The sequence below is a fragment of the Perissodus microlepis genome, chromosome 8 (genome assembly GCF_051167445.1).
Source record: "Perissodus microlepis isolate ML-2025 ecotype Zambia chromosome 8, ASM5116744v1, whole genome shotgun sequence".
Classification (NCBI taxonomy): Eukaryota; Metazoa; Chordata; class Actinopteri; order Cichliformes; family Cichlidae; genus Perissodus; species Perissodus microlepis.
Window position 1 is genome coordinate 27,271,473 of NC_140468.1, and position 27,042 is coordinate 27,298,514.

Here is a 27,042-nt window from a genome sequence, read left to right on the forward strand (position 1 = left end):
GTTCTATTTAATCTGAACAAGCCCCTAAAAAAAGGCAGTGATCACTGTCGGCCTCTCTCAGATTTTATTACCACTATTCATTTTAAAGCCCAGTTTTTAAACCCTTACGATCTAACTACAGCCCAGCCCATGCAGCAGTATATTAATGACTAACCTCATATTGTGGATGGATTATCTCAGTTGTTCTCCTGACTGAAGTTTGGTCTGTTTTAGAGCTGGGCGATATAAGATTTTTTCATATCACGATATGCTTTTTTCATTTCAGGCGATAATGATATATATCACGATATAAGCCAAATAACTATATTTGTAAGATTTAAATGTGCCGTTGCTCACAAGCAAAATGTGAAATAATCAGCAGCTTAAATATTTATTTCCCATAATAAGTTCAACAGGGCAGATGTACTTAAAATGAGGCTTCAGTTTAGGCAAAATAAAGGCAAATATTACAAACTACACAAAAGGCAGCCGCTAAAGCATTTAAGTTTCAAAATAGAACAAACAAAACAGACTAAATTGTCAGTTCCACTTAAAAACAAAATATTAATTCTAAAAATAAATCTTAGTTTATTTTACAGAAGAAGAGACAAAATTGACTAACTTATTTAATATTGCTTTGGAAGCGCTGTCTGAGAGAAATGTTTATGTCCAAGGAGTTGGTAACGAGGATCCATTACCTTAATTAGCTGCTTGAATCCTTCATTGTCGATCGTGTTTATTGGTAGCATGTCTTTAGCAAGACAGTAAGCTATGGCATTCGTTATGTTGCTATGTCTCTTAGCTTTTTTGTCATATGGTAAGACGCTGGAGAAAGCCGACTCAATTGACTGTTGCTGCTTCGCAGGGATTCCCCTGGTTGTTTTCGACGACGAATTAGCGCTTTCAGTCAGAGATTGAGCGTGCTCTAGTGGGTGGCACTGCTTCAGGTGATAAAAAAGGTTTGTTGTATTTCCAGACTTTGTGGGAACATGCTTTTGGCACAATTTACAGTGCGCGTTACTCTGTTTTTTGTCAGACTTCAAATAGCCGAAATATCTCCACACTACGGAACTTCTCTGGCCTTTCCTTTCGACAATCTCTCCGGCATTGGAACCGTCATCTGTGTTCTCTTCGGTAACCTGGTCACCCAAGCTCTCGGTTGATTTTTCTCTAGTCGGCACACTCATTTCCTCCATTACTCGACCGGACTTCGGCTGGCTGCTTCCCAAACAAATACACATGTGCGGCTTGGCACTTGAGCTGTACGTAACAAGTTACGTGACGTGACGCTGCGGCTGTGATTGGTTCGGCTCTGTGCTGCTTAATTTGTATTGGCTAGTCATTTTTTTTATAAGCGAGGAAGAAAGAGAGAGATGAGGCCTATCGCAATAGTTTCATTTTTCTATCGAGAAAAAGTTATTTCGCAATACATATCGTTATCGTTCTATCGCCCAGCTCTAGTCTGTTTACAGCACCCTGCCATGTGATTGCATTTGTCCCTAACCATCGGGAACCCTTTTTATTTTTATCGTGTGGGGAAAAAAAGCGTATGTGGCCGAGCTGCATGGAACATGGTATAATTATTTAATCTTAAATATTTTTCAGAGACTTCCTGTGTACCACTAGAGGGAGCCTGCAGTTTGAGAATGACTGTTTTAGGATAATAAATAATGAACTTTACGTAGAGATAATTACGTTTTATATCATTTATTTAGCATGTATATTATGGATCCAGATGAGATTTTTTATTTTAATATTAAAAATGGATAGTATGTAGAATGTACATACACAGTGAGAAAGTATTTCAAAATAAATACTCTGTGAATTTGTGCATGCAAATGCTCACCTGTAACCTCTGAGTAGCCGGAGATGTTTGGGGTTTATCCCCAATGCCCTCACCATCTTAAGGAGACGAATCCCGCGATGAGACACACCCAACACCTGGGCATCCCCACTGACTGGCTGCGTACAAACAGGAGATGCTTGCAAATAAATATCTGTAAGAAGTGTAAAGTGCAATAGATTCTACTGTATTGCACTTTAAACTACACAGCTCATGACTTTAGTGTCTCAATCAAGACCCAATATCTCAATCATATACCCCTGAACGTACTGTATATGTTATTATAATAAAAACATCAAAATGGGCAGAAACAATCCAGATTAATGTTGAATCTGAATTTATCAATTGACAATCTTATTTTTCATATGGTGCAATCTTCCAGCTGATACCATGGAGATACTCAACCAATCAGAGTAATATTACCTCATGGTGAACCCTGCATACTCTACACACATTTTTCCCCATCCAATCTGTTAGGTTGAAACTGTTAAATGTTGTCATTGTGTTACTTAAATTTGTAAATCTTAGTTCAATTACTATGGGTGTTTGTGTAAACTGTGTCACAGAATAAAAGGCTGCAGGGGAAGCTCTTTCTTCAAAGTGGTCTGAGACCAAGGGCAGAAGGGCTGCTCTGAGATCCTTCCCGTGCTAGCATGTGAAAAGCCGATTAAAGCTGTTCATCTTGCTTCTTTGCTTTGTTAATAGGAATAAGTCTCTAAACCAGTGGGGCCTGTGGAAGCGCACACCCAACACAATCCCATCCATGTGTTATGCATACAGATGCCAGTAACGTTGTGGTTGCAGTACTTCAGGATCTACTAAATACTAAGGAAGGGGCGCAAAAATAAACAATTTGAAGAGGGAGATCGTTTCAAATATAATGTGTCAAAACAACAACCAATATCACCAAACAGACAACTTTTCTGTGCAGTTTGACACATAATCTGTCTGTGCTGCATCCGTTTGAATCATATCTATCAAACAGAGTCCAATTTGTTCATGTAACAGGGAAGTCCTCTTCACACATAAATGTTAATTATGGAAATCCACGGGTTTAGTGCTAGGACTAATTACGTTTTTAATGTAGCTAATTACATGGAGTATAATTGGAAGGCACAGCATAAGTTTTCATTGCTTTGCAGACGATACCCAGCTTTATCTATCCATGAAGCCAGATAACACACACCAAAGTAGTTAAACTGCAGGAATTTCTTGAACACATGACGACCTGGATGACCTTAAATTTCTGGCTAGTTAGATGCCCTATTCATATGATCAATGAGGCTGACTGCTAGAATAAGATCTTATCTTAATCACATACATAACTGTGTGTGATTGACAAAGGCTGTGTGGGAAAATCCTGGTAGATTTGCAGCTACTGAAATATTAAAACATATATAAATATATGTTGAAATATCTGCAGGACCTCTTGGTCCTCTTGGACCTCTACATGCCTGAATGCATTGAGTTGCTGCTATTTGATTGGTTGCTTAGATAGAATAACCTGAATCTATACCTGTTTTTGAATAGTTATACTAAATAAAGGTGTGGAAGAGTGTATATTGTAGAATACAGCTGGCTAAACACACAAAGAGCAGTAAAGCTCAGAGAAGCAGCAACCGAACTCGACTGATCACAGAACGGACAGTACAGTTTGGATGTTTTTTACTTTGATTTTTTGGTCTGCTCACCTTCACAGGGAACAGACGAGTAAAGTAGTTTTCCCAGTTGTCTCGAGCTGCAATGACAATCCTCTTTTTCATGTTGTTGTCCTGGATGGTGTTTATAGTTGTTCCTACGTTGAAATTTGCTATTGTGGGTGGCAAAAATGGTGTAACTGAGTCATATTCTTTCAAGCCACTGGTGGATAATGATTGGAAAAGCAGCACTGTCGCATTAAGGTTTATGATAAACTGTCAAAATCTTACCCAGCAGATCTTTCATCTTCCTTCTCTCCTCTTTGCTGATCTTCTCGCAGCTGTCAGAGTAAGTGTCCTTGATTATCTAAAAAAAAAAAAAAACTAGAGTATTACAGAATTCCAGACTGTGTGTCTACCATGTCTATCAGATATATAGATGAACAAAAGAAATATACAGACCTGTTCACACAACAGATTAAGAATATAGGGCTGGTTAAACATCTCTCTGGGGTAAAAAACCTGCACATAAAACTTGCAGTTACTAACATGGACTTACAACAACATCCATCCATCCATCCATTCGCTTCCGCTTATGTTTTTCAGGGTCGCGGGGGGCGCTGGATCCTATCCCAGCTGTCGTAGGGCAAGAGGCGGGATACACCCTGGACAGGTCACCAGTCTGTCGCAGGGCTAACACACTTATAACAGCAGTACTTCAAATTCCAAGTGTAGTGAAATGCCGTTTTTAATTGCATTGTGTCATGGTCCGGGTGAGTACGGGGTTTTTCCACTCCGCTGGGCTCCACCTTCAGGCAGAGACTCCAATCAGCTTCCACACCTGGTTCCAATCAAGTCACCAGCATATAAGACCAGCATTCACAACAGACCTCTGCCAGATCCTCTGCTAACTCACGGCCCACCTGGCAGTCGCACTTCCCAAGCTAAACTAATCACAACTCCGCCTGGACGCTGGTTCTGTCATCTGGTTGCTTCCTTTCCATCATTGGACTACACCTGCCTGCCTCCCTGCCAAGTCCCTCACTCCAAGTATATTCTGGACCTTCTCTGGACACTCCTCACCCGGAACCCCTTGGACACCCCCTCCTCGCATGACACTTTAACCTGCAACACGTAAGCCCTAACCACCATAGTCTAATCCTTCAGCTGTGATTCACTAGACTGCCACTGACTACTTGTCTCCTCTCATTATAGTGACTGCGTACCTCCATCCAAGCCGCTGCCCCTTTTTCCATTCCCAGGATCCATCCATGAAATCTAGCACCTAGTCATAGCACTGAGTTTCATGTTCATAGTTTGACCTTATAGTTCTCAGTTCATAGCTTCCACAGTTCATAGCATTCTCCGTTCATAGCATTCATAGTTTCCTGCTTTGTAAGTTAACTAGGCACTGTAAATAAAGCACTGTGTTCACGCCCGTTTTGCCTCCCTCTGTGTCTGCATTTGAGTCCACACCCACAGCCTGGCCCTCTCGGCCGTAACACATTGTCCGCTTAAATATTAACCAGCTACTATTCAGGAGCCAGAAAGACTCTTCTGCTTTCAACATTAGGCTTAAAACTTTCCTTTTTGATAAAGCAGGTCTGGATCAGGGGACCCTAAATCCTCCCATAGTTACACTGCAATAGGCCTAGTCTGCTGGGGGCTACCCTACTGCACTAAGTGTTTTTTGTGCTTACACACCACTCTATATTTTCAGTAGTTATTATAAATATCTGACTCTCTTGCACATTGATTATTTTGTCCTGTCTTCCGTTCATCACCCCCACCTTAATTTCGGTTCTGCTGAAGATTTCTTCCTGTTTAAAGGAAGTTTTTCCCTTCCACTGTCGTGAAGTGTTTGGTTAAAGGGGGCAATTTAGTTGTGTTTTTTTCTGTATTACTGCGTTTTACCTTAAACACCTTGAGGCAACTGCCTGAAGGCGCTTGTGATTTGGCAGAAACAAAATTGAATTTTATGAAAGACCTTGGTCTTTCAAGAAAGGAGTTTCTCCTCTTATAATAATCTTGTTTCCACAAAACCCACTGCATCCCTATTTGATGGGTCCTTCACAATAGTAAGAAGGACCCAAAACAGTACCCATATAAGTGAACCTCCTAATTGTTTTTGTGTGCATGAAAATCTTACTTCTTTTCGCAGGAACAGTTTTCCTGGCATGTTGTAGTATGAGAAGTAAACCCCAGCAGAGAAGCGGTGGAGTTTGGACTGAATGCCTTCGTCCTCTGGCATATCATCATCTATAGTTAATACACAGTAAACTAAAGTTACTGACAAAGATACATACCCTCAGCTCTATATGAGGGCATATAGAGCTGTCGTCGGCCGATGCTATTTATCAGCCAAATATGTCACAGAATAATGCTGATGTATGGGGAAACATGAAGTCAGGGGACACCCACTTATTGATGGAGCAGCCATTGATGGTGGCTCAGGGATGTCCTGAAAGCCTGGGGAAGGTGGTGGGGAGTCAGGGGGAGAAGGAGGAGGATGCTGGGGCTGCTGGGAGCTGAACAGGTTCTCCAGGGAGCGCTGTTTCTGTCTCATGCTGTTGGAGATGACTCTGCGACCCCTTGTTGATGGTGGAGATTTCTGTGGTGAACGGGTCTTTGGAGAAGGGGGTGGAGGAGGCACCCACTGTTTCTACATACAGGAAGGATGTCAAACTGTTAAAGAATTACCTAATTAAGAGTGTAATTGCATAAACAAACAAAAAAGATTTCTAGTTATTTGTTTGTATTCTGACCTTCTGTTGTGCCACTGGTGCTTTGTTTTTAAGCTTAGCCAGAGCTTCCTCTTTGGGGTTACTCTTCTTTACAAATGATTTTGCAGGATGTCTGCAAAGAGGAGAAAAAAGATATGTAGAAAACAAGACAATTCTATTAAGGTTTCATTTACATGCACGCTCTCAACAAGTTTTGTTATGAACTGATAGAATATGAGTAAAACGAGCTAGCTTAAGGTGTAAAATCTGATAAATGGAAACAAAAAAAACATTTAAACATTAGTTTTACATTTTTAAAAAAAAAATTCCAGGGAAAAGATACCTAAATCTCTGAGTCATAATTAATACTGGCGTACAAACAAAGAGAGCAGGAGGCCTAACATCACCACCAATGCTACAGAGTGGGAAGAAGAAAACCACTGTGTGTAAGATGGGAGACGGACAACCAGTGGGCAATCTGCAGAGAACAAAAGAGCTAAATAATATCTTTAACAGGGTTAGGTTAGTTTATACCATTGTGGTGCCTCCTCCATCACACATCCTGGATTCCATAAACTTCTACTACTTTCAGCGCTTTTCCCTTTTCCTCAACTTCCCCATAAAATGAACCCCTTCCCTATTGTAATTTTTGGCTAGGTTAAGTGACAGCAGGAGAAACTACACGAGAGCAAGGCTGCAGTCCCCGATGACATCATCCCCAAAGTTCTAAGGACCTGGGATGGTGACCCTTTTACAACCTGAGTCTGTACACAAAAAGGGAATAAACTGGCTCTATGTCCTTAGGACGCAGAGATGCAAGTGAACAGCAAAATGTTAGGGATTTTCTCTCAGTCTGTTTTAGAGAGTGCAATGTACCTCCTATGGTCTGTTAGAGGAGCAACATCAGAGCTGGCGACATCAACAGACTGAATTGGTCAGGATAGCCATGTGACTGGCTGCAAAGTGGACACATTCACCAAAATTTGGTGAAAGCTCCAATTATGTTTAAAGTGATACTCAAACCTCTGACAATCTAAAATGCCTTTCCATTTTTTCCCCCAGCATTTATACTGACTCATCTTTGGTAGTTTTTCATCACATGTAAGATATAAAGAATGCTCAAGCAGTATCCAGATGATTAAAGGAAACTTCAATTTCAGACTTTAATGGAAATGTGTACACAGAGGATGAAGTGCGCAGACCTGACGGGCTGAAAGGGTTCGGGTTCTGGTTGTGGTCGGCTGTTGAACTGTTTGATGATTTCCCGAATGTTGGAAGTGGGTTCAGGTTGAGGCTTAGTGAGGGGAGTTGGGGTTGGTTTTTCTTTTGGGGGGTCAACTTCCCTTGCAGGTGGGCTTTGTGGATGTTTCACTATGGGAGACAAAACGCAGGAAATGTAAGATATAAACACTAGCAAGCCTTCCTAATATGCTGCTGATCCCCATAGTGGCACCAAAACAGCCTGCTGAGGTCAGAATTCTGCAGTAAAGATGCCCTGTGCCATCAGTTACCAAGTCATTAGCAGCAGATTCTATTACGGATCTTTTCACATGTAAGTTTTTGGCTTGGACTATTATCTGAACCGAACCCACTTTCTTTGATGGTTCAGTATTTTGGCCAATTTTCATTAAGTATGAAAGGTCATCACTGAAGCTATTGACAGGAACAATGAATTACAGTAACACATCAGTGAAGGAGGAGTTAGAGTTTGTAATTAAAATATGCTGCAACAATACTGTAAAAAGTTCAAATGAAAGTGTACAGGAGAGCAAAGAATCCTGATTAAAAAAGAAACAGCAGTATTGTAACACTGTTGCATATAAGGAGAGGTAGCCAAATAGTAAATAATGTAAGAATAATGGTATGTTATGTCACGTTCTTAGCTGCATGATAAAAATGCTTAAGCAAAATTAAAAACAAACAATGTAACATGCAAACAACATAAACCTTGGCTCAGACTTTCACGTGTAAAAAGACTTGAATCCATAATGTTCTTGGTACAAAATATTATTATTTACTATCATTTTACCATTTATTTGGTAGTTAGTTTGGAGATTACCCTAAATGATCTGAATTACAATTAGCTTTTTAGAGGAAGGATCAGTTCAGAGAACCCTTGAACTTGTAAAATCCTCTTACCTTCTGGCTTAGGTGCTACAGGTGGGAGCAAAGGAGGAGTTAATGGAGGTGAGTGCTGTTGCTGTCTGGTTGTGCTTGGGGCTTGACGTGTCTTTAGGGTTTTAGGGTCTTTAGGGTTGGGCTGAGTGGCTGTAGGACAGCACAAGAAAATGGGATTAAGAAAAACCATGACTTTAAAAAAACACTACAGGAGCAATCACTGAAAATGCAAATTTAATTCTATAAATAGAAAAACAATATTTAAACCTCCTGTAAAACATAAAAACATCACAACATGGACCAACTAGTCAAAAGCAACTCCATAAAGATTGCAGCCTAAAATCATTTAATGTGTATATTTTGACTTGAGGACCTTCTTAACAAAAATAAGCAATAGGCTAAACCCCTGGCTTTACAAAGTCATGAATCAAGCATTCAAGAAAATATGGAATCAAGAAAAAATTCTTGGGCATGAATCTGACCAATACATTGGAGATAAAAGCGTGGTGAAAGGGAAAAGGTTATTGCAGAAATTTATAAATGTTATACATGACTTGTTGGCAAATAATCTGTCAAACATATATCTTGTGAATGATATTAAGTCATTTGAGCAAGAAAGAACATTTTGCTGTTGAACTCACCAATCTTCTGGAAGAAGTCCCTCTTATCTTTGACAGAGTATAGGTCATCTGGATCTAAGTTTACTTCTGTTTCTGGCTGTAAAAGTAACATTTAAATGATAAGGAGAAAGAAGCGCATAATGACATGACAATATTGTTTCACATTCACAGAGTTTGAGGTAAAAAATCCAAATTGAAAGACTAAAACAAACACTGTCTGTATCCTACGTTGTAAGTGTATTGACCAGCTGTTTTCAGAAACAAGTCAGTTATCATTTCAATTGAATAATACATATGTATTTGCAAGTCATTTATAAAAGATTGTACACTGAAATACTAAAAATTTTGGGGGGATTTTTGATTAATAATCTGCTTTATAATCTGCGAGCTCCAGTTCAGTCACATCTATGCGTATGTTGTAGAGAATCCCTCACATTACACTTCTGCCAGGATCAACAGTTTCAAAGTACGGACAGCTGCCTGTAATTTCAGTCTGGACGGGTAAACAATGCTGCCATGTAGGAGGTAAAGAACAAGAAACAGTTCATAGTTAAAGCAAAGGAAAGCAGTACATAACTAGCTTAAATAAACTACCACATGGAAAAAAATTATGTTTTGTTCATTTTGACATTTACAGTGTATGGCCAGAAAAGTATTAATTTTTCACTTTAATGTTGTGTCATAACAGTAAAGTTTTCACAATGTCAGTGAATCATTCCTACAGTTTAAAATGCAGCCGGGGCTACTGTGGAGAAGCAGGGATTGGTGTGATTAGGTCATTCCCTAAGGTGGGGTTAGGAGAGGTGTGTTGGCGCAATACTTTACGCTCTTCTGGCAGCTGTAAATAAATGTAGATTTGTGCATTCGACAGCACAGCAACTATCTGGCGTTTTGTTAAACTGCAATTGATGGCAAAGGAGTGCAAAGGACTGCAGTACTGTTTTTCCCTCTAGGTGGATGCATCCCACTAGCTCTGACGCCATGTGAAAACTATGAGTCTGTGGGTGTGGGCAGGACTGGATACAAATATTGCGGGAGCGGGTGGATGTGACAGAGAGGGAAAGTGGGAGTGGGCAGTAATGCTCAGAAATTCAAGGGGGCAAGGATTTTTTTAAAAAAAATGTCACAGCAAGTAACCAACTGAATACAAGTACCACACTGACAGTGTTTTGAAAAGTAGTTGCTCACACAATATGCTATAAACTATACTATACTATACTATATATATATGTATATATATATATATAAATACCTCTGCCTCAGGCTGACTGTAGTTTTGGGTGATTTTAGGTGCAGATGCTTTGGACTGGACAGGTGGGGGTGAGCGAGACTGAGGAGGAGGTGAACTTGAACGGTCCTTAGAACGCCGTTCTGACCTACGCCTCCGTTCCCTCTCATCCTCCTGCCTTCTTTCCTGTTCCCTCTGCCTTTGTTCCTCCCTCTTCAGTCTCTCCTGCTCCTTCTTCTGCTGCTCCTGTGCCTGCTGCTGGGACAGAGTCATTGCCTGCATGGTCATCTGCTGGGCCTGAGAGGACAGGGGAGAAATTTAAACTTTGGCCTTACGAGGGATGAAGGGGTGATAAAGGATGTGAACAAAATGATCATCATAGTGCTGACCATGAGAAGGGCTTGCTGGTTGATTAGAGCCTGTTGTGTTGCTGCTGCCATCTGCATGGGGTCAGCAGCAGGAGCAGGCATGGGAGCCTGAGGCATCATCATGGCTGTGTATGATCAATTATGACAAATTGTTACACATATTTAAAACTATATATAATATAAAAAATATATATAAAACTCCGCAAACACAGTGCTTATAAACTGTTCCATGCATATATAATTTAGTTTCTTTGCACTTCCAGTGATTTGCTCCACCAGAGCAGTCTTGTGATGACAAATGCTGCACTTTGACCACAAATGTTGATGGTCAAAGTGCGACCTGACGTAGCGTTGGCATTTAATTATTTTTGTGATGATTATGGAAAGATTATGCAGAGCGAGTCATGACAATCCCATGCAGGAAGAATGCACACAGTTGTTGGTACCAGTTGTTTGGGGGGGGGGGGTAAGCTGCTGAACCGGTTGGCTGTTCCAAGAGCGCCATTGTGCCTGTTTAGTTAATAGAGGTCTCATTTAAGAGAATGGCATGGACCTCATTGGGCCATTTCACTGGAGTGCACGGGGATATCACTTTGTATTCGTTCTGATGCAGGTTAATGCAACACAATATCCCAAAGCAGTGCTGTTGTGCTGCATTTCAGCAAAGAGTGCAGTGCAGGCACTGTTTCAAGTCATATCCTGAGTCGGGATCCCAGGGTAGAGATACCGACTGACCAGGGCACTTTGTTCATGTCTTGCACAAAAGAAGAACTACTGGGCATTAAACCTTTTGGACCAGCGTTTACCACCCTCAGACTAATGAGTTGGTGGACTGCCTGAATGAGACTTTAAGGGGTGAGTAGGCTAAGACTCCCTAGACTAAGTCAGGACATGGGGTTACGTGGCGGAGTGTCATGTGCTAGAAGGGGGGTGGGGTGGGGATGCAGTGGGTCCAGGAGGCAGTGTCAGAGGAGGCTGGTTGGCTGTCCCTTAGGAGGTGGTAGTTGACCTACCAATAATCTGTGTCATCATATGAGCCCAGGTCTGAAAAAACTGAATAAGAAATGTTGGAGAATTACCTGGCATGGTTGGCATGGCTGACATCGCTGGCATGGCTGGCATCATGGGATTTGCACCATAACTGGGCATTGCGGGGTTGACTGGTGCTCCTATACATACAGAAAGTAACATATGGAGATTTAAGGAATTGAAACATTTTCTGTAATTTATTTGAATCCATAACTTAAAAAAATCCAAAACATAAAAATTAAACTGCATATGAGTATTCTAAAAGATAACCAGTATAAGCGATATACATATATATTATACATACACAGATATGAGATATGAAACTCCACATGGAATAAACCAAGAAACAGCATTAACCAAATCAGCTTTAAAATGGCTTTAAAAACAACAACAAAAAGAACAACGTTTATTTTAACTGCTTAATATATACAGCAGGTACGTTTAGGCCCAACCTGACCCCTGATAAAAATCGTCACCTATTAGATATCTCCAAATTGAAATCAGACAGCACTAGACCTATAAAAGATATTCTCTAGTTTGTGAAACTATGCTTGTTCAGTGTATGTCTACAAAGCAAGCTAATGATATCCCCCTTTTAAGAGGTTAAAAAGATCAAGAATTATCAAGAATTACTAAAATTATAAACAGAATGTGAAAAAACTACAAATTCAACACTACATATATAAGTTGTCTGTATAGCCCATCATGTTGTATGTCAAGAAGGGATAATGGTTCACCGCTTTTCAATGTTGAAGGATAGGCAGTAAACTAATGAGGCTTGCAGTACTGTGTTCGGTTACATTAGTTAACTATACTGTGTGTATAAGTGTGCCTTCTACAGGGCCCCCTAACTGCATATCAAATGGAGATCTTAAAACAAACCTGGCTGGCCTAAAGACACATTCATAATCAATGGCATGACAAAAAGTGAATATTTTCTCAATGATGCCAGAAGAAGTGAAGGCTTGATTCTTTATATCAGAAATGTAATTAATTACTTACCCAAAGGATAGCTTGGCATTGTCATAGGCATACCTGTAAAAATGGTGTTTTAGTGTGCAGTTGAAATGGCACATAACAAGCTAAAATCCTGTCTTTCAAAAATGTGTATAAGATATATGACGAGCAGCAATACAATTTCAGTTTGTGTGTCCTAGTAATCCCAGGTGCCAGGGGCGTCTGTTGTCCCCTATTCTCCCAAACCAAATTGTTCCTGGGTGAGGGGTCAGACAAAGAGTAATTCAATCAACCCTTATGAAAAGAACTAAAACAAGGGACCAGGCATCTTGGATGAGAGATGAAATGTCTTCATGAAACTTAAAAAAGGCAAGTTACTTTCTTTCCAAGCTCCTTCAACTGGTTACATATAGTAGAGCTCATCTCAACTCACTTACTTGGGCTCCATAACCAATCTCCTGGAGAGGGTTTGGACTCTATTCCAGTCTGGAGTTGCCCTTGAGGAATTGGCCTTTTGTTTTTTTCTTCTCTTTTTTTGCCTTTCCCATCTGGCAGTGTAGCAATCAGAATTATTGTCTGAAGGCCAAGAAAAATGCCCAACAGATTCAACATGACTTTCTGTTAGTCTTGAATCAATTTTGGCACCATTCGGGATCTCATTAAGGGAAAGCATTGCTCTACTCACAGGGTGTGTGGTGGGGTGGGGTGCTGCTGAACTCAACTGAGGATATGGTCAAGTGGTAAAAGGAATACGTTGAGGACCTCTTAAACCACACTGACATGCCTTCTGTAGAGGAAGCACAGTCGCCCATCACTAGGGATGGGTACCGGTGTCCGGTGCCATGATGGCACCGGTTCTGACATAAACGGTAGTAACCAGACCGAAAAGCAGCGCACATTTCGGTGCTTTTTTTTTCCTGAGCTGTGATACACTTTGAATTCTAGCCAATCATTTTACGTTTCCGAGGATAGTAGGCGGGTCCAGGTACGTACGTTCTTTTAGAGCAGAGCTACAGATTAAAAATGCCCAAGGCGAAGCAGTAAAAAGTCTGGCTGTACTTCACAGCAAAAGATGCAAACTCAGCAGCCTGCAACAAGTGCTTTAAGGTGATACTGTGATACTGTCAAAGGAGGTAACACCTCAAATCCGATGAAACACCTGGCGACGCATAGCGTTTTTTTTAAAAGCCGAAAAATGCGCTGTATTTGATAGCTTGCTGCGAGACCTCACACCGTGCACATCTACTGCGGGTGTGGTGCCTGTTATCGGACCCGGAGTTAGCGACATCCCCCAAAAACACGAAGAGTAGAGTCCTGGCCCCTAGCCCTGCCAGTGTAGCAGAAATGATGAGGATGATGATGCAGCAGCAGCCGTTCTTCTCTGCGTGAGTAGCTTAATGTTGTTCGTGTATAATTTACGTTGAGTAGGCTAACCACGTTATTACATTAATGCATGTAAGGTGAACTAGCAAACATCATCATAGCTACATGCGGCTGTCTTCTTGTTTGATGGCAGATACTCCCTTCACCCTGGCCAAAAAGGCTAAAATGACCAAAGAAAAAGTGGAAAACAGCTAAACATGAGAGGTTTTTGGACAAAGTTTGTGTTTTTTCCATTGTTTAAGCACTGCTTCCAGCCAAGAGTGATACCATATATGCCCTATAGCTGCAGAAAAGGCTAACATTGTTATCTTTTTACAAAAAAACAGCTGAACATGAGAGGTTTTTGGACAAAGTTGGTGTTCTCCATTCTTTAAGCACCGGTTCGAGCACCGTTTAAGCACCGGCACCGTTTCAAAAGTACCGGTTTGGCACCTGTATCGGATAAAACCTAAACGATACCCATCCCTACCCATCACACTGCTACCCACCTGGCAAGATGGCTAATTCATGTCCCCCAGGGGGGCGGAGCAGAAAGGAAAGCTCTTCCATTTGTTGAACCCTGGTCAATGCCGTTTTTTTGTCCTGGATGCAGAACACTCAACCAGCTCTTTGTCCTGTTTTTTTTTTTTTTTTTTTTTGCATACTCAGGAGTAAGGGGTGTTCTAGCCTGTTGTTGTGAGCCAAAGGAGAAATGTGAGCTAGGTCCACATTTCTGGCAATAGGTTTGACTCATTTCCAGTGGTTGTTGGACTCTGCCACAGCTGCCATTGCTCCTCTACATTCAAAGGAGCCAGCGAGATGGTTCAGATATCTGACTAGATGCCTTCTGGTCACCTCCTGTGTGAGGTGCTCTGGATATGTCCCACCTGGAGGAGCCACTGGGCCAGACCCAGGATACACTGGCAAGATTACATCTCTTAGCTGGCTTGAGAATGCCTGGGGTTACCCTGGATAAGCTGGAGGTGACTTGGCAGAGGGAGGTTTGGCTTTGTCTGCTTAGGCTGCTGCCCCTACCCCTAAGCAGATCGATTTTACCTTTTAGTGTGAACATTATGAGCAATCTACACGTTTAAGAATGTTTTGTAGTTCAACTATGAAGTAAATACATGTGCCGTGTGAATTTCCTACCTGCTCCATACATGCCAGAGTGCATCGGTCCAATCCCCCCTCCCCCTCTCATCCTGCGATTCAGAATAGCTACTCTTTCCATGTCCTACACACACAAACACACAAAAATGAGCTGTGTATCACATTATAAGTGACACGGCAGCCACAACTACACATGGAGTTGCTGGAAATAAGCCTTAACAAACTCAGTAACAACATAATAACGTTCTACAATATATAAGCATATCTCTGAACTAAACACTAAAAATGCATACTACACAGTTTAGCCTGCACATACTGTCTAGTATAAATTACATCGTTATATACAAGCTTTAAATTTCTAATTTATCAAATGAGCAGTCTTTACCTTAAAGCATCTCTCTTTTTCTCTTTATATCTTTCCTTTCTTACATTGTTTTTCATATCAGAGAAAGTAAAGTTATCATGCATGAACATTTTTTTCTCTGGGAAATACTAGCCTAGTAGTCACTGTGCCCTTAGCTAGAAGACAAAATTATAAGCCAAACTGCAAAGAAACACAACACAACTCACTGGAGGTCCATTGTCCAGTACGGGTTCAAATATGTCATCTACATAGGCCTCCATCTGTCGACTGCGCCCTGAAGATGGAAAGAATTTCTCATTAGTTAGAATTTAAAAAAAAGGACCTTTGTGTTGTCTTTGCTGGTTGCCTGTACGACTACTCCTTTATTTTTCAACCAAAAACTAAATATCAACATAATATTTTTTATACTACTTTTTGACACAATCATAATCATAATAGTATTTTTATTTTGTTTTTATTTTGTTATTCAAGTTCATTCATGAGGATGAAAGGAATTGGGCTCGCTGGATAGACCCTTTGTTGTTTGCAGTGTGGGAGGCTCCCCAGGCCTTCATTGTGTTTTCCCCCTTTCCCCCCAAGCCCAGTTAAAAATGAGATTTAGTATGTCCTGGACCTGAAAGCAAAGCTGCAATCATTGTCAAGGTTGTCAAGGGAGAATTTATTCCAGGCCCAGGAATGTCAACAGCACCTGTACAACAGAGGGGTTAGACTCAGGCAATTTTCAATGGGAGACAAAGTGCTTGTATTATGCCCTTCTTCAAGCTTAAAGACACTCGCCAAGTGGCAAGGACTCTTTGTGGTCACACGGTGAGTTGGCGATGTTGACTATGAGGTGGTATGGCTGGTGAATGAGGTGTCATGGTCTGATGCCTATCTCATGGCCCGGGTTGGGGCTGCTGGACTCCTTAACTGGTAAGATCCGGCTCAATTTTTCACAACACTGGATTTAACCGAGGGCTACTGGCAGATTCCCTTGTCTGCAGTATCCAAGGAAAAAACAGCCTTCTCCATGATGTTATCATCCATAGTAACAACCGGCATGTGTACTGGGCAGCTGTGGTCCTGGAGTCCCTGATGTAGGCGGGGCTCATAGCCAACCCAAAGAAGTCTGCGTTTGGATCAAGGGAGGCACAGTATTAGCGTACCATTTGGGAGGCGGGCAGGTGTGCCTACAGGTGGAGAAAACAGTATCCATTGCATCTTGGGGCTGACTGGTTACTACCGCTGGTTCGTGCCTGGATTTGGGGAATGGACCAGACCCTTGACTGACCTCACGTGAAAGGGTGCCCCAGATCTGGGCCAGGGGATAAAGCAGTGCAAGGCGGCATTTGTACAGATAAAAACGGCCCTTCACTGGGAGCCATTGTTTCACACACCTAACTTTTCTGAATGTATTTTGGTTTGTAGTGTATAGATTAGTGCTGTCAGCGTTAATCTTGTTAATGCCATAACCGCATGTGGCAAATCTCTGTTAGTGAGTTAATGCGGATCGCCCCGTGCGTGGGGCTGCACGGCGTCAACGTGTTAGCGTGTTTAGCTAATTAACGCGTTAGCACCGTGCAGCCCCAGCACTAGTATAGATCTTTTTGCAGTGTGGTGTCTATTCAATATTAAATAATTAGTGTGGACATACTTGTTATCCCCCAGCCATAATAGATATAGATAGAGACAGAGGGAGGACAACCTATCTGCTGGTTTAAAGTGATGGTTGCAAAATAAAGCTTACTATCTCACTTGTATTTTTTGTGGCAGTCTTTTGTTGTTGTCAGTTCTTTTATATATCATTATCATGTTTAGTGAAACATTTTCTGAAATGCTATCTGGACACATTTAGAGCTAGATGGACTGCATGGTCTAGAAAATAAAAAATCTTTCTGGTGAGACAAGTAATGAACTGTGCCTGTGTGCACTTGCAGATAGCCGTTCCTTGCATGATCTGATATTATCATGTTGCTGCCATTACTGGAAGCAGCCAATCACATGTGAAGTCATAGTGGGAAACACAACAGAACATAAATTAAAATTATAGGTCTTTTTTTGTAGAATGTTTCTCTAACTGAGATCTTTGTCCTGTCTTAGCCTGGTTCTGACAGAGGTTTCTTCTGGTTAAAAGGGAGTTTTTCCTTCACACTGTTGCCAAAGTGTTTGCTCATAGGGAGTCATCTGTTGTTGGAATTGCCTCCGTTTTCTCTGTTTTATTGTAGGGTATTAACCTTACAATATAAAGCACCTTGATTCAGCTGTTGTGATTTGGTACTATATAAATAAATAACATTAAACTGAAAGTGGTTAATTCCTAAGAGACAAACTATAGCTAAACATTTATATTAGTAGATGGCTCTGTTTGGTCTTCCTGATGGTGTTAATTAGATAACTAGTGTACTAAAATTTCACCATATAATACTTACCTTCCTGTGGATAATCTCTTCTCCACTGGTTTCCTTCAAAAGGAGGTAGACCAGGAGCTTGTATGGGTGGTGCTGGCGGTATAAAGTCATCTAGATTGGTTGTTAACATCCTATAGAAAAACAGTTGTCATAAGTGGCACTGGATTCTTTAAAAGATGCCCCCGACCCTCCAAGAAAATGAAACAAACAAACCCCCAAACAATTGTTCACTATTTTACCTATCTCCCTGGTTGCCAAACAGGTAATCAGAGTAAGTAGAGGTGGGAGTCCCTTCTGGTGGGAGCACTTCAGCTTCAGCTCCAGCCAGCAGATCCATGACAAAATCTGAGCCAGCTAAATCAGACCAGCCGTCATCGATTGAAAAAAGAGACACTGACCAGCCCTGTACCACTTCCGAAACACCTCTATGGCACAAAACAACACATTACACAAAATTTTAAGGAAGATGCATGTAAATGCAAATAATAGCAAAGTGGGGGAAATCACATATGTTTACAACTTATACCTGAAATGAAGAATCCACGACGCTAGCTGCTCTCCTGTGGTCCAAGACTCCACTTCAGTTACAAACTTCTCATCTGAAATAAAACGCCAAATGGTGTTGTGAGTTTATTAAAGCTGATATTTTTGCACTGCTTTTAGGCCCACTGATCCAGTTTCATGGTACAAAAATGGAAATGTTCAGTTAGTCTCACCATTGTAGGTGTGAACGTCTACCAACATGGTTCCTTTTCTCTGGTTGGACGTCCATTCCAGCTCGGTGGGTGGGTACATCCGGCAGGTTGGAGATGGAAGCTTCATAGATGTCAGCAGTTTATGTTGGCACAGTGAACGGTACTCCCCTGGACCATAGTCAGATACATACCTGCAGGGGTTAAAGTGGGTTGTAACAATCTAGAACAGCATTCAGTGACTGAGTAACAAAATCTGACAGTTTAATAAAAAGTACTGGGAAGCAAGTTTATTTGTCATGTGCTGCAGTCTCATAGTCGTTTAAGCTGATGCGACAGAGGAAGTTATGATTATGGTCTGAAGTTTAAATACCTTCATCATGGACGTGAATGACATCATAATTTTAGGCTTTTAATGATTTCTTTGAACTGTTGTTTGATTTAAAAAAAATAAAAATCAGGTGCAAAAATGTGTTCCAGTTTTATTTGGTATTTTCTTAAATCAACACAGAGTCAAAATTATACAATCAGGCTCAAATAATTTATCCGAGCATCATCAGTTGTAAATAAGATGTGCCACCACTCCAAACTGTCACCCTCAGATGAACAAAAAATGGTTAGGATGTTCAGGAACAACCAAAGCTCAAACCTGTCATGAACAAGAAAGTACTTGATGATCAGAATCACTGTCCAAAGTGAAGCGAGTTTTACTCTGTGATTATGGTGCTAACACAGCTTCTTGCTGTGTGTGCACCATACTCAGCACGCTCAACTGAAATTGCAAATGCATCCTGGATAAGTTTTTCACAAATTCATTGACACACACATGAAATTGAGTGACATCCCATTCTTAATCCATTGAGTTTAATATGATCTCGGCACATCTTTTGCAGCTTTAACTGCTCTGGGAAGGCTTTCCACAAGGTTTATAAATGTGTTAATGGGAATTTTCTGACCATTCTTCCAAAAGTGCATTTGTGAGGTCAGACGTTGATGTTGGATGAGAAGGCCTGGCTTGCACTCTCTGCTCTAATTCATCCTTTTGGTGTTCTATAGGGTTGAGATCAGGACTCTGTGCAGGCCAGTGCTGTTCTTCCACACCAAACTCACCCTTGTCTATATGGACCTTGCATGGTACACTGGTGCACAGACATGTTGGAAAAGGAAGGGTCTATCCCCAAAGTGTTCCCATGCACAATGCGTTTAGACAAATACTGTTTTTCTGGCATCTCATTCATCACATTGTCAGACACAGTGTCATTCATCATTTCAGAGAACATGTATCCACTGCTGTAGAGTCCAGTGGCAGTGTGCTTTGAAGCACTGCATCTAATGCTGGGAATTGTGCTCTGTGATGTAAGGCTTAGATTCCAGCATAGAAATCCATTCCATGAAGTTATGGAATGAGTTTCTTATGGCATGCTTAAATATATATATAAGGGGCTGGAGCCATCTGGAGCAAGAGGCAAGGTACACCATGGACATGTTAATTTATTCAAGTTTTGTTCTAACAAAGCTATATTGATGTTTTCTTAGATATGCAACAGCATGAGTTATAATATTACAGGGCTCTAGAGTGCGACCAATTTGGTCGCAAATGCGACCAAATTTTTCAGTGGTGCGACTAAAAAAAAATATTTGGTTGCACCTGTGCGACCAACTGTTCGGGTAGCGAAAAAAAAAAAAAAAATCTGCAACTTTCCCTGTGGTCAACAACAGACACACATTGAGTGAGGTGAGTAGCTTGAATAAAGCGATATCAATTCATTAAATCCTGAATCGACTTTTAAATATAACTGTGTTTTGCCAGAAACGGCAGATTCTCAGATTAAAGCTCACAAAACCATTTCAACAACAACCAAACAGCAGATGAGAGCAGGTACACGGATTCCACACAAAGACGTAAACACGGAGCGGAACCGACGCATCAGAATCAACTTTGTCTTTCTCGGCTTTCTCACCCGACGGCCCGTAGACGGACACGCTGTCGGAGCTTAGCGATTCTGATGCGTCCGGTCCGCGCTGTGATTACGTCTTTTTGCGCTGATTCTGAGCTGCAGGTTTTGTCTCTCTCCAACCAGAATTCACCGAGCCAGCAGCAAAAGAAGCAGCAAACTGCGCTTCACATTTGATCAATGTCATCATGAATTTTGCTGTTTTGCTTCCACGACTATTAAAATCACACTCCATGCACAGCTAGCTCTCTCTCTATCTCTCTCTGTACTTCAAGAACAGTTTCCCGTCTCCAATCTCTGTTTTCTGTATTATTCATTCGCTTATTACCCACCAGTCTACCGTTGTTTACAGCGCTGTCGGCTGCTGTCTTTTTCTTTTCTTTTTCTTTTTTTCACTTAAATGACCTCGGACAAGAAAGCCTATTTTTTCTGTTGTTCAATACTGAAGAAATTTAAACTTTATATGCAGAACATTGTAGAATATTTTTAAGGTTATCTGCTATAAAAAGCCAGACCAGGAAAATCTCCTTCATGTTTTTCTGTGTTTTATTCTCAGTTACTTTCACACAAAGGCATCTGCTGTGATGTTCACAATTCTGATGAAGTCAGTACTGATAAATGATCAGAATTATAATATTTCTGACTGTCTGAGGCTAAGTTGAATCGAATCGGGACTTTGAAAACCGGAATCGAATGGATTATAGAAATCAGTGATGATACCCAGCCCTAGTGAGCAGCCTAGGCACGACAGAAGTGGATGTAGCTGTAATAGGAAAATAACTATTGCTAACTTTTCTGTTAAGTTAAGGCCTGATCCTTCTGAAATTCATAGCCAGTGCTCTGACACGGTGTCATCAATCTTTGAATGCTGAAAAAGCACAGTGTATCCAGAAAAACACATTACATTATATAAATTATTATAAAATTTGTGTGCACCTAACTTTTGTGCCGGTACGCCTAACTTTTTAAAGTTAGGCGTACCGGTACGCCCATGGCAAAAAGTTAGTCTAGAGCCCTGTATTATAAATGGTAAATGGCCTGCATTTGTATAGCGCTTTAATCAGTCCCTAAGGACCCCAAAGCGCTTTACACTACATTCAGTCATTCACCCATTCACACACACATTCACACACTGGCAATGGCAAGCTACGTTGTAGCCACAGCCGCCCTGGGGCGCACTGACAGAGGCGAGGCTGCCGGACACTGGCGCCACCGGGCCCTCTGACCACCACCAGTAGGCAAACATGGGGTTAGTATCTTGCCCAAGGATATTTGGTATGCAGCCAGGAGGCAGCCTGGGATCGAACCACCGACCTTCTGATTAGTGGCTGACCTGTTGTTGTACACTACCTAGTGGACACAGGAAGTGGGAAGTAACTTGTTTTTGCTACAGCCACATTAGAAGACAGGTTGCAAGACATCCCAGTGACTACAGGAAATGCCTCAACTCTACCAAGCCCATACTGCAGTATACCTTAAGATCTGCCAAGGGCCCTATTATTGCTTATTATTCTTAATATTGCCTTTTTTTTTTTCTTTTTTTTTTACAAAAATGAATCCCTTATTAGAGGGCTACAACATGCTCAAGAACTACAAAAATTTGGCAGAGGCATCAGGTCTGGTGAAAATGTACATATTTTATAACACTAACAAAGTCACCAACGATTGACTTAAATTTAGTTAATTTTATTTATATAGCTTCTCTCTAGGTGTTTTTTATTGTAAGGTAAAGACTGTACAATATTAGAATGAAGCCTCAAAGTCAGATGAAATCTTTACCCAGAAAGAAGAAACTGAAACTTACTGTGCAATGGGTGTGAACTGTCAAGGAAAATTGAACCAGCCAACCACTGTAACTGTGTGGTATACAGAGATGCTTGGTTCAGCTGTGGTTTGACAATCAGGCTGTTAACAATTTGATTGTTTCTGTTCTTTACAGATAAGTATCATAAAGGAAAGAACGATCAAATAAAATCATCACAGTTTTATCAATGTGGAAACCAGAAAGCCTTCTCAAACACAAGCATCACTGGTGTCCCTTCTTACACAAAGCTTCACAATTTGCTTTAACATCAAGCTTTGAATTGGTAACTGTTCCAAGAGATTTATAACTTTGAACATATTCTGCAATGTGAATTTTAATAAAAAATAACTTTGTGTATATGAGTGCATCTCCTAAAATCACTCTTTAGTCTTAGATATATTCATTTGAAGGCAAGGCTCATAAAAGCATTTGACAAAATCAGCAGAAGTGGGACATCGTTATCCTGGAGCAGACTGACAATAACAGAGTCAATTCAATTTTACTTCTACAGCTACAAATCCCGACTGTTTTTTTGAGTTTTCCAACTAGGGTGGAAAAAGCTAAGCAAGCATCAGGCTTTCAAATGAATTAACCCTTTCATGCATGAATTATGACAAGCTAATTCAGGGATATTTTTCTTAAGTAGTTAAGTAGTAGTTTTATTTATCTTTAGGCATGAAAAAAGATTTTTGAACTTCATTTTTTTAAAATATGTACTTTTCAAACAATTTTTTACATGTCCACTTAGGTGGACAACATACGTTTTGACTGGGTGGCAGGTATAAAGTGTCACATCAGTGTCCAATGCAGTGGTTCATGTTCAAGTATACCATCAACACTGACACAAATACAAGAAAACAGCCTTTGAATAGCTGTCCACTGTAGTGACCAGTATGTGTGAAAGGGTTGAAAATCTGTCTTGGTCTTTGGTTGATTAGTTAGAATGACTCGGGGGTGTTGATTCATTTAAGCTAACATAATCATCCTGCTGTAACCAGGTTTCTGTAAGGCAGAGTAAATTAACTTATTGATCAATTATTAACTCATGTACTAACAGAGACTTGGAAGAGAGAGGCCTAATGTTTAATAATCCACATTTCACTGTTTTACTCTTTGGCGCTGTTGAGGATACTGTATTGTTCTTTCTTTGTAATTTTTTTTATGTTTAAGTCTCTTTTTTGCTGGTTTTTAGTTTGTTTTTTGTCTGTTTGGAAGCTGACACAGTCTCTAAGGGGATGGGGTTTTAGGTGGATAACAGGAGAAGCTGAAGAGAGGCATGTAAGACTGCAACTCTGCTTCCTGGTTCCAACTCTGGATAGTCATGTTTTGGGGGGTTTAATAAATCTGGCCAGATTTCTAGAAATGAGAGCTGCTCCATCCAAAGTGGGATGCATGTTGTATCTCCTAACAAGACCAGGTTTCCTCCGCAAAGCTTCCCACTTAACTATAAAGCCCACATGATTTTTTGGACACCACTCAGACAGCCAGCAATTTAAGGATGCGGTTAAACATGCCACTCCTGGTCTGATTGGGGAGGGGACTGGAGAAAACTACAAAGTCCGACATTGTTTTGGCAAAGTTACACCTAAACACCTTTCTGTATGTGATTATAGCAGCTACCCCAAGATTCAGACCTCAGCACCACCCAGTGACAACAGACAAATTATCCTGCATGTTCACTCATTATAGTAACTCCAAAGTTAACTGATGAGAAAAGTACAAAGGCCGAAGTATCACATGATGTAGTGCCAGTGAAAGCTACAGCTGTTTTTAAAAAAAAATAAAGGTAAAGAAATAACGTCAAAGGGATTAATCATCATTATATAACTTTGTCACTATATAGAGCATAAACGGTAACTCAGTTTGGTGTTTAGGAAAGCTGCTGATCTCAGACCTGCACAGCTTCAGCTTCATGAAGAGAACATTATAATTTCATACGACATCATTAAATAAAATCTGACGAACAGTTAAATATCCTCATTTTTATGTTGAACTAAAAATTTTTAATGTGGAATCTTTCACATTATTTTTTTTGCCTATATTGTGTTATTTACCATAAAGTTATTTAGAGTCATTCATGCCAGAGTAGCCAGTAATGGCTAAGGGTAATGTGTATATTTTAAATACACAACTTTCCACAGGACTGAATGTTACATCATTATGCATAAAGTCAAGAGCCTATGTGTATTATCTAAAGATGATGTGAGTACTAACTCCAAATCACAACAACAGTCGCCTTGAGGTGACTTCGAACCAACAGATCTGTCCCTTCATTTGATAGGGTGACAGGGACATCAGCATGTCAACTCCCCCAAATTTTTCAAAACATATTTGAGTTACGGTTATTTTTCATTTTTGCATCGCCTACTTGAGTAGATGTTTGTCCAGTGATGGTGATGGTGTGAAAGCACTTAGGCAGCAGGCCATCAGCAACCAGCCCCTCAGGCTTTGCTGCTCCTCCTTCAGGCTCCAAGTGTGGTAAACCAGCTGGATCAGGATCTCATCCCTCAAGGCTGGCAGGCTTTGGCCTTTCTCCACTATGTAGTTGCCTAAAATTTGCTCCTGCCAGCTGCTAATATCTACATCTCCTGTGAAATGCAAAATCTGTAAAGACACGATATGAAACAAAAAATTAAGTTAACGACAAAAGATCATATTTAATGTATTTAATGCCACATAGACTTTAATGAATTCAAAATACCAGTTTGTAAATCTCCAAAGCAGTTCTGGCATCTTCAGGTTCTAGAGCTGTAAGGGGTTTCTGAAGGGGATATCCCTGAGGCTGGCACCATGTATCCTGAGGGAGACACGAGTACGAACAATAAATGTTTTTTCAGTACATGCATGCACGAGTGGACTTCTTTGAATGGTAAATTTTTATAGAAGTGTGTCAAAAAATATTTTTCTAATATTTGGCGATTACATCATGAAACTGGAGGTGTCCTGATTTATTTTATTATTTAAATACTTTTAACATGAGTATTCCTATTTTTAAAAAAGGAAAAGGTCCCATTGTCTAAATATCCACAAGGTGTTCTATGTTTTAATTAAAAGAATTAACTGCTTTTGTAAACAATGACTGCCACAGAAAGGATGTCTTTAACTAAATATCTAGATACCTTGGTCCTGATAGATTGCTTGTTGCCTCCAGAGCCCAAGTCAGATGAGAGGATTTAAGACTGAGGTGAGGTGATTAAATTATTGTAAGTCAATGTAATGCTTTCGGATGTGATGTTAGGGAGCTCATATTTTACTCACCTTTAATACAGACTTGGCATAGCGTGAGAATGGGTATCTGTCAACATCAAGAGGCAGGTTGAGCTTATGTTCTGCTTTCACCTGTGGAGGTGAGACCTCTGTGACTCCTGATCCCTGCTTCTGCCCTGTGAGAAAGAGGCACAAGTGCATTCACAAGCTTCATTGGATGAATGGATCCACCAAAAATTGTTAGTACTGTTTATGTTCATATTGTGACTTCTTCATATAGATTCTGTAGTTGGATTTTTTTTATGACTATAACCTGCTGTGCTGTGGAGTCTGGCGGACAGCTCAGCAGGGATCTCTAACATCCTCACATCCTACAAGGAAAGCAAAATGTCAGAGAAACAGTTATTATAGAATGGAATTTACAAAGTACGTGGGTCGTCATTTTATTTTCTCACCATCTCTTGAGAGACAGACTTTGCCCTTGTCACGGCTTTCACTTGGCTTCTGTCATGTAATTCCTGAAATCAGCACACAGAGACAATGTCAGTTAGTTGTTAATGTGACCATGAACAAAAATAATTTCAGAACATACACCCAGAGTCATACTAAACAATAGCTTTCTTCACCTTAAGCTTGTTTCTGAGTTATCCAAGCAAAACTTAATAGCACTTCATCGCACCCACAGGCACACGTTCTGTCAGACCTATTCTTGGATACATGTCTGGTTATATACTCACTCCACACCCTGAGGGCTGTTGCTCCTCCTTGTACCAAAGGCCACACAGAGTCCAGTAAGTTCAACTTTTATCAGGAAGTTTACAGCTTAGTAGTCACCGCAACAGTATTGGTCCGAGAGGGTTAGTTTATGACATAAGCCAACCCATATCGCTGACTTTTCCAGTGTTTATAGATATGTTGTACATTTTTATTTCACATCCCAACTGTTTATCCTGCTCTTCATCTAGCTTGAGACAACGGAATGCCTACTAATAAAATTAGGTGCGGTAATAGCCCATGGGTGTGGATATATATCAAGCTGCAAACATGCTTTTTGTGTATATGTATGTATATATATATATATATGATGTATAACAGTTTACTGTGCCATTCGACCGTTAACGAACCTTAAACTGTTGTTGAAGAAGATGATACATATTAAATAAATACTTGCAATCAGGCTAATAAAACAATTTATTATATTGTTTATTACATTTATTAAATCTTATAATCTGGGCTGGATCACTGATGGTTGTTTAACTGCTGTATCAGTGTGCATCTTGTCATACCCAGTACGACCAGTACTCATATAGTGCCTTTCTAATCTCATTCAGATTTAACACTCAGATAATTTCAGACTAGACATACAGTATATTTTTCATACCCTACTGATAAATATAAATTCACATCTTTCTGATGCATTACTTTAATGAAAATGTTGATCTTTTGTCTTTACCTGACAGAAAACAGCATTAGCATTATTTAGCATCGGAACAGTGACTTAACAAGTGAGCACAATCCAGCTATTTGACGAGGTAACTGAGAGCCTTTGATGAATGAAAAATACGATAAAAAGATTGATATCACAGAATGTTAAACTACAGTTTAATGGTACCAGGGGCCTTAGGGATCTTAAGCATAAAAAAAAGTACATGCATGATT

The 27,042-nt window shown here is 40.4% G+C and overlaps 1 protein-coding gene across 1 annotated transcript in view; it reads right to left on the bottom strand.

Moving 5' to 3' along the window:
• myo15b (myosin XVB) overlaps positions 1-27,042 on the bottom strand; it is a 99,962-nt gene that overhangs the window by 14,534 nt on the left and 58,386 nt on the right. The window contains exons 12-36 of the mRNA XM_084938459.1: positions 25,839-25,901; positions 25,697-25,754; positions 25,435-25,559; positions 24,878-24,973; positions 24,545-24,780; positions 18,442-18,611; positions 18,252-18,324; positions 17,965-18,150; positions 17,747-17,856; positions 15,545-15,612; positions 15,014-15,098; positions 12,548-12,580; positions 11,596-11,685; positions 10,538-10,641; positions 10,173-10,445; positions 8,942-9,017; positions 8,322-8,450; positions 7,385-7,553; positions 6,225-6,315; positions 5,881-6,121; positions 5,609-5,703; positions 3,922-3,981; positions 3,751-3,826; positions 3,514-3,632; positions 1,826-1,941 (exon numbers count right to left, since the gene is read on the bottom strand). Of these exons, the coding sequence (XP_084794585.1) occupies positions 1,826-1,941; positions 3,514-3,632; positions 3,751-3,826; positions 3,922-3,981; positions 5,609-5,703; positions 5,881-6,121; positions 6,225-6,315; positions 7,385-7,553; positions 8,322-8,450; positions 8,942-9,017; positions 10,173-10,445; positions 10,538-10,641; positions 11,596-11,685; positions 12,548-12,580; positions 15,014-15,098; positions 15,545-15,612; positions 17,747-17,856; positions 17,965-18,150; positions 18,252-18,324; positions 18,442-18,611; positions 24,545-24,780; positions 24,878-24,973; positions 25,435-25,559; positions 25,697-25,754; positions 25,839-25,901 (2,942 nt within the window). The remainder of the gene's footprint in view (positions 1-1,825; positions 1,942-3,513; positions 3,633-3,750; positions 3,827-3,921; positions 3,982-5,608; positions 5,704-5,880; positions 6,122-6,224; positions 6,316-7,384; positions 7,554-8,321; positions 8,451-8,941; positions 9,018-10,172; positions 10,446-10,537; positions 10,642-11,595; positions 11,686-12,547; positions 12,581-15,013; positions 15,099-15,544; positions 15,613-17,746; positions 17,857-17,964; positions 18,151-18,251; positions 18,325-18,441; positions 18,612-24,544; positions 24,781-24,877; positions 24,974-25,434; positions 25,560-25,696; positions 25,755-25,838; positions 25,902-27,042) is intronic.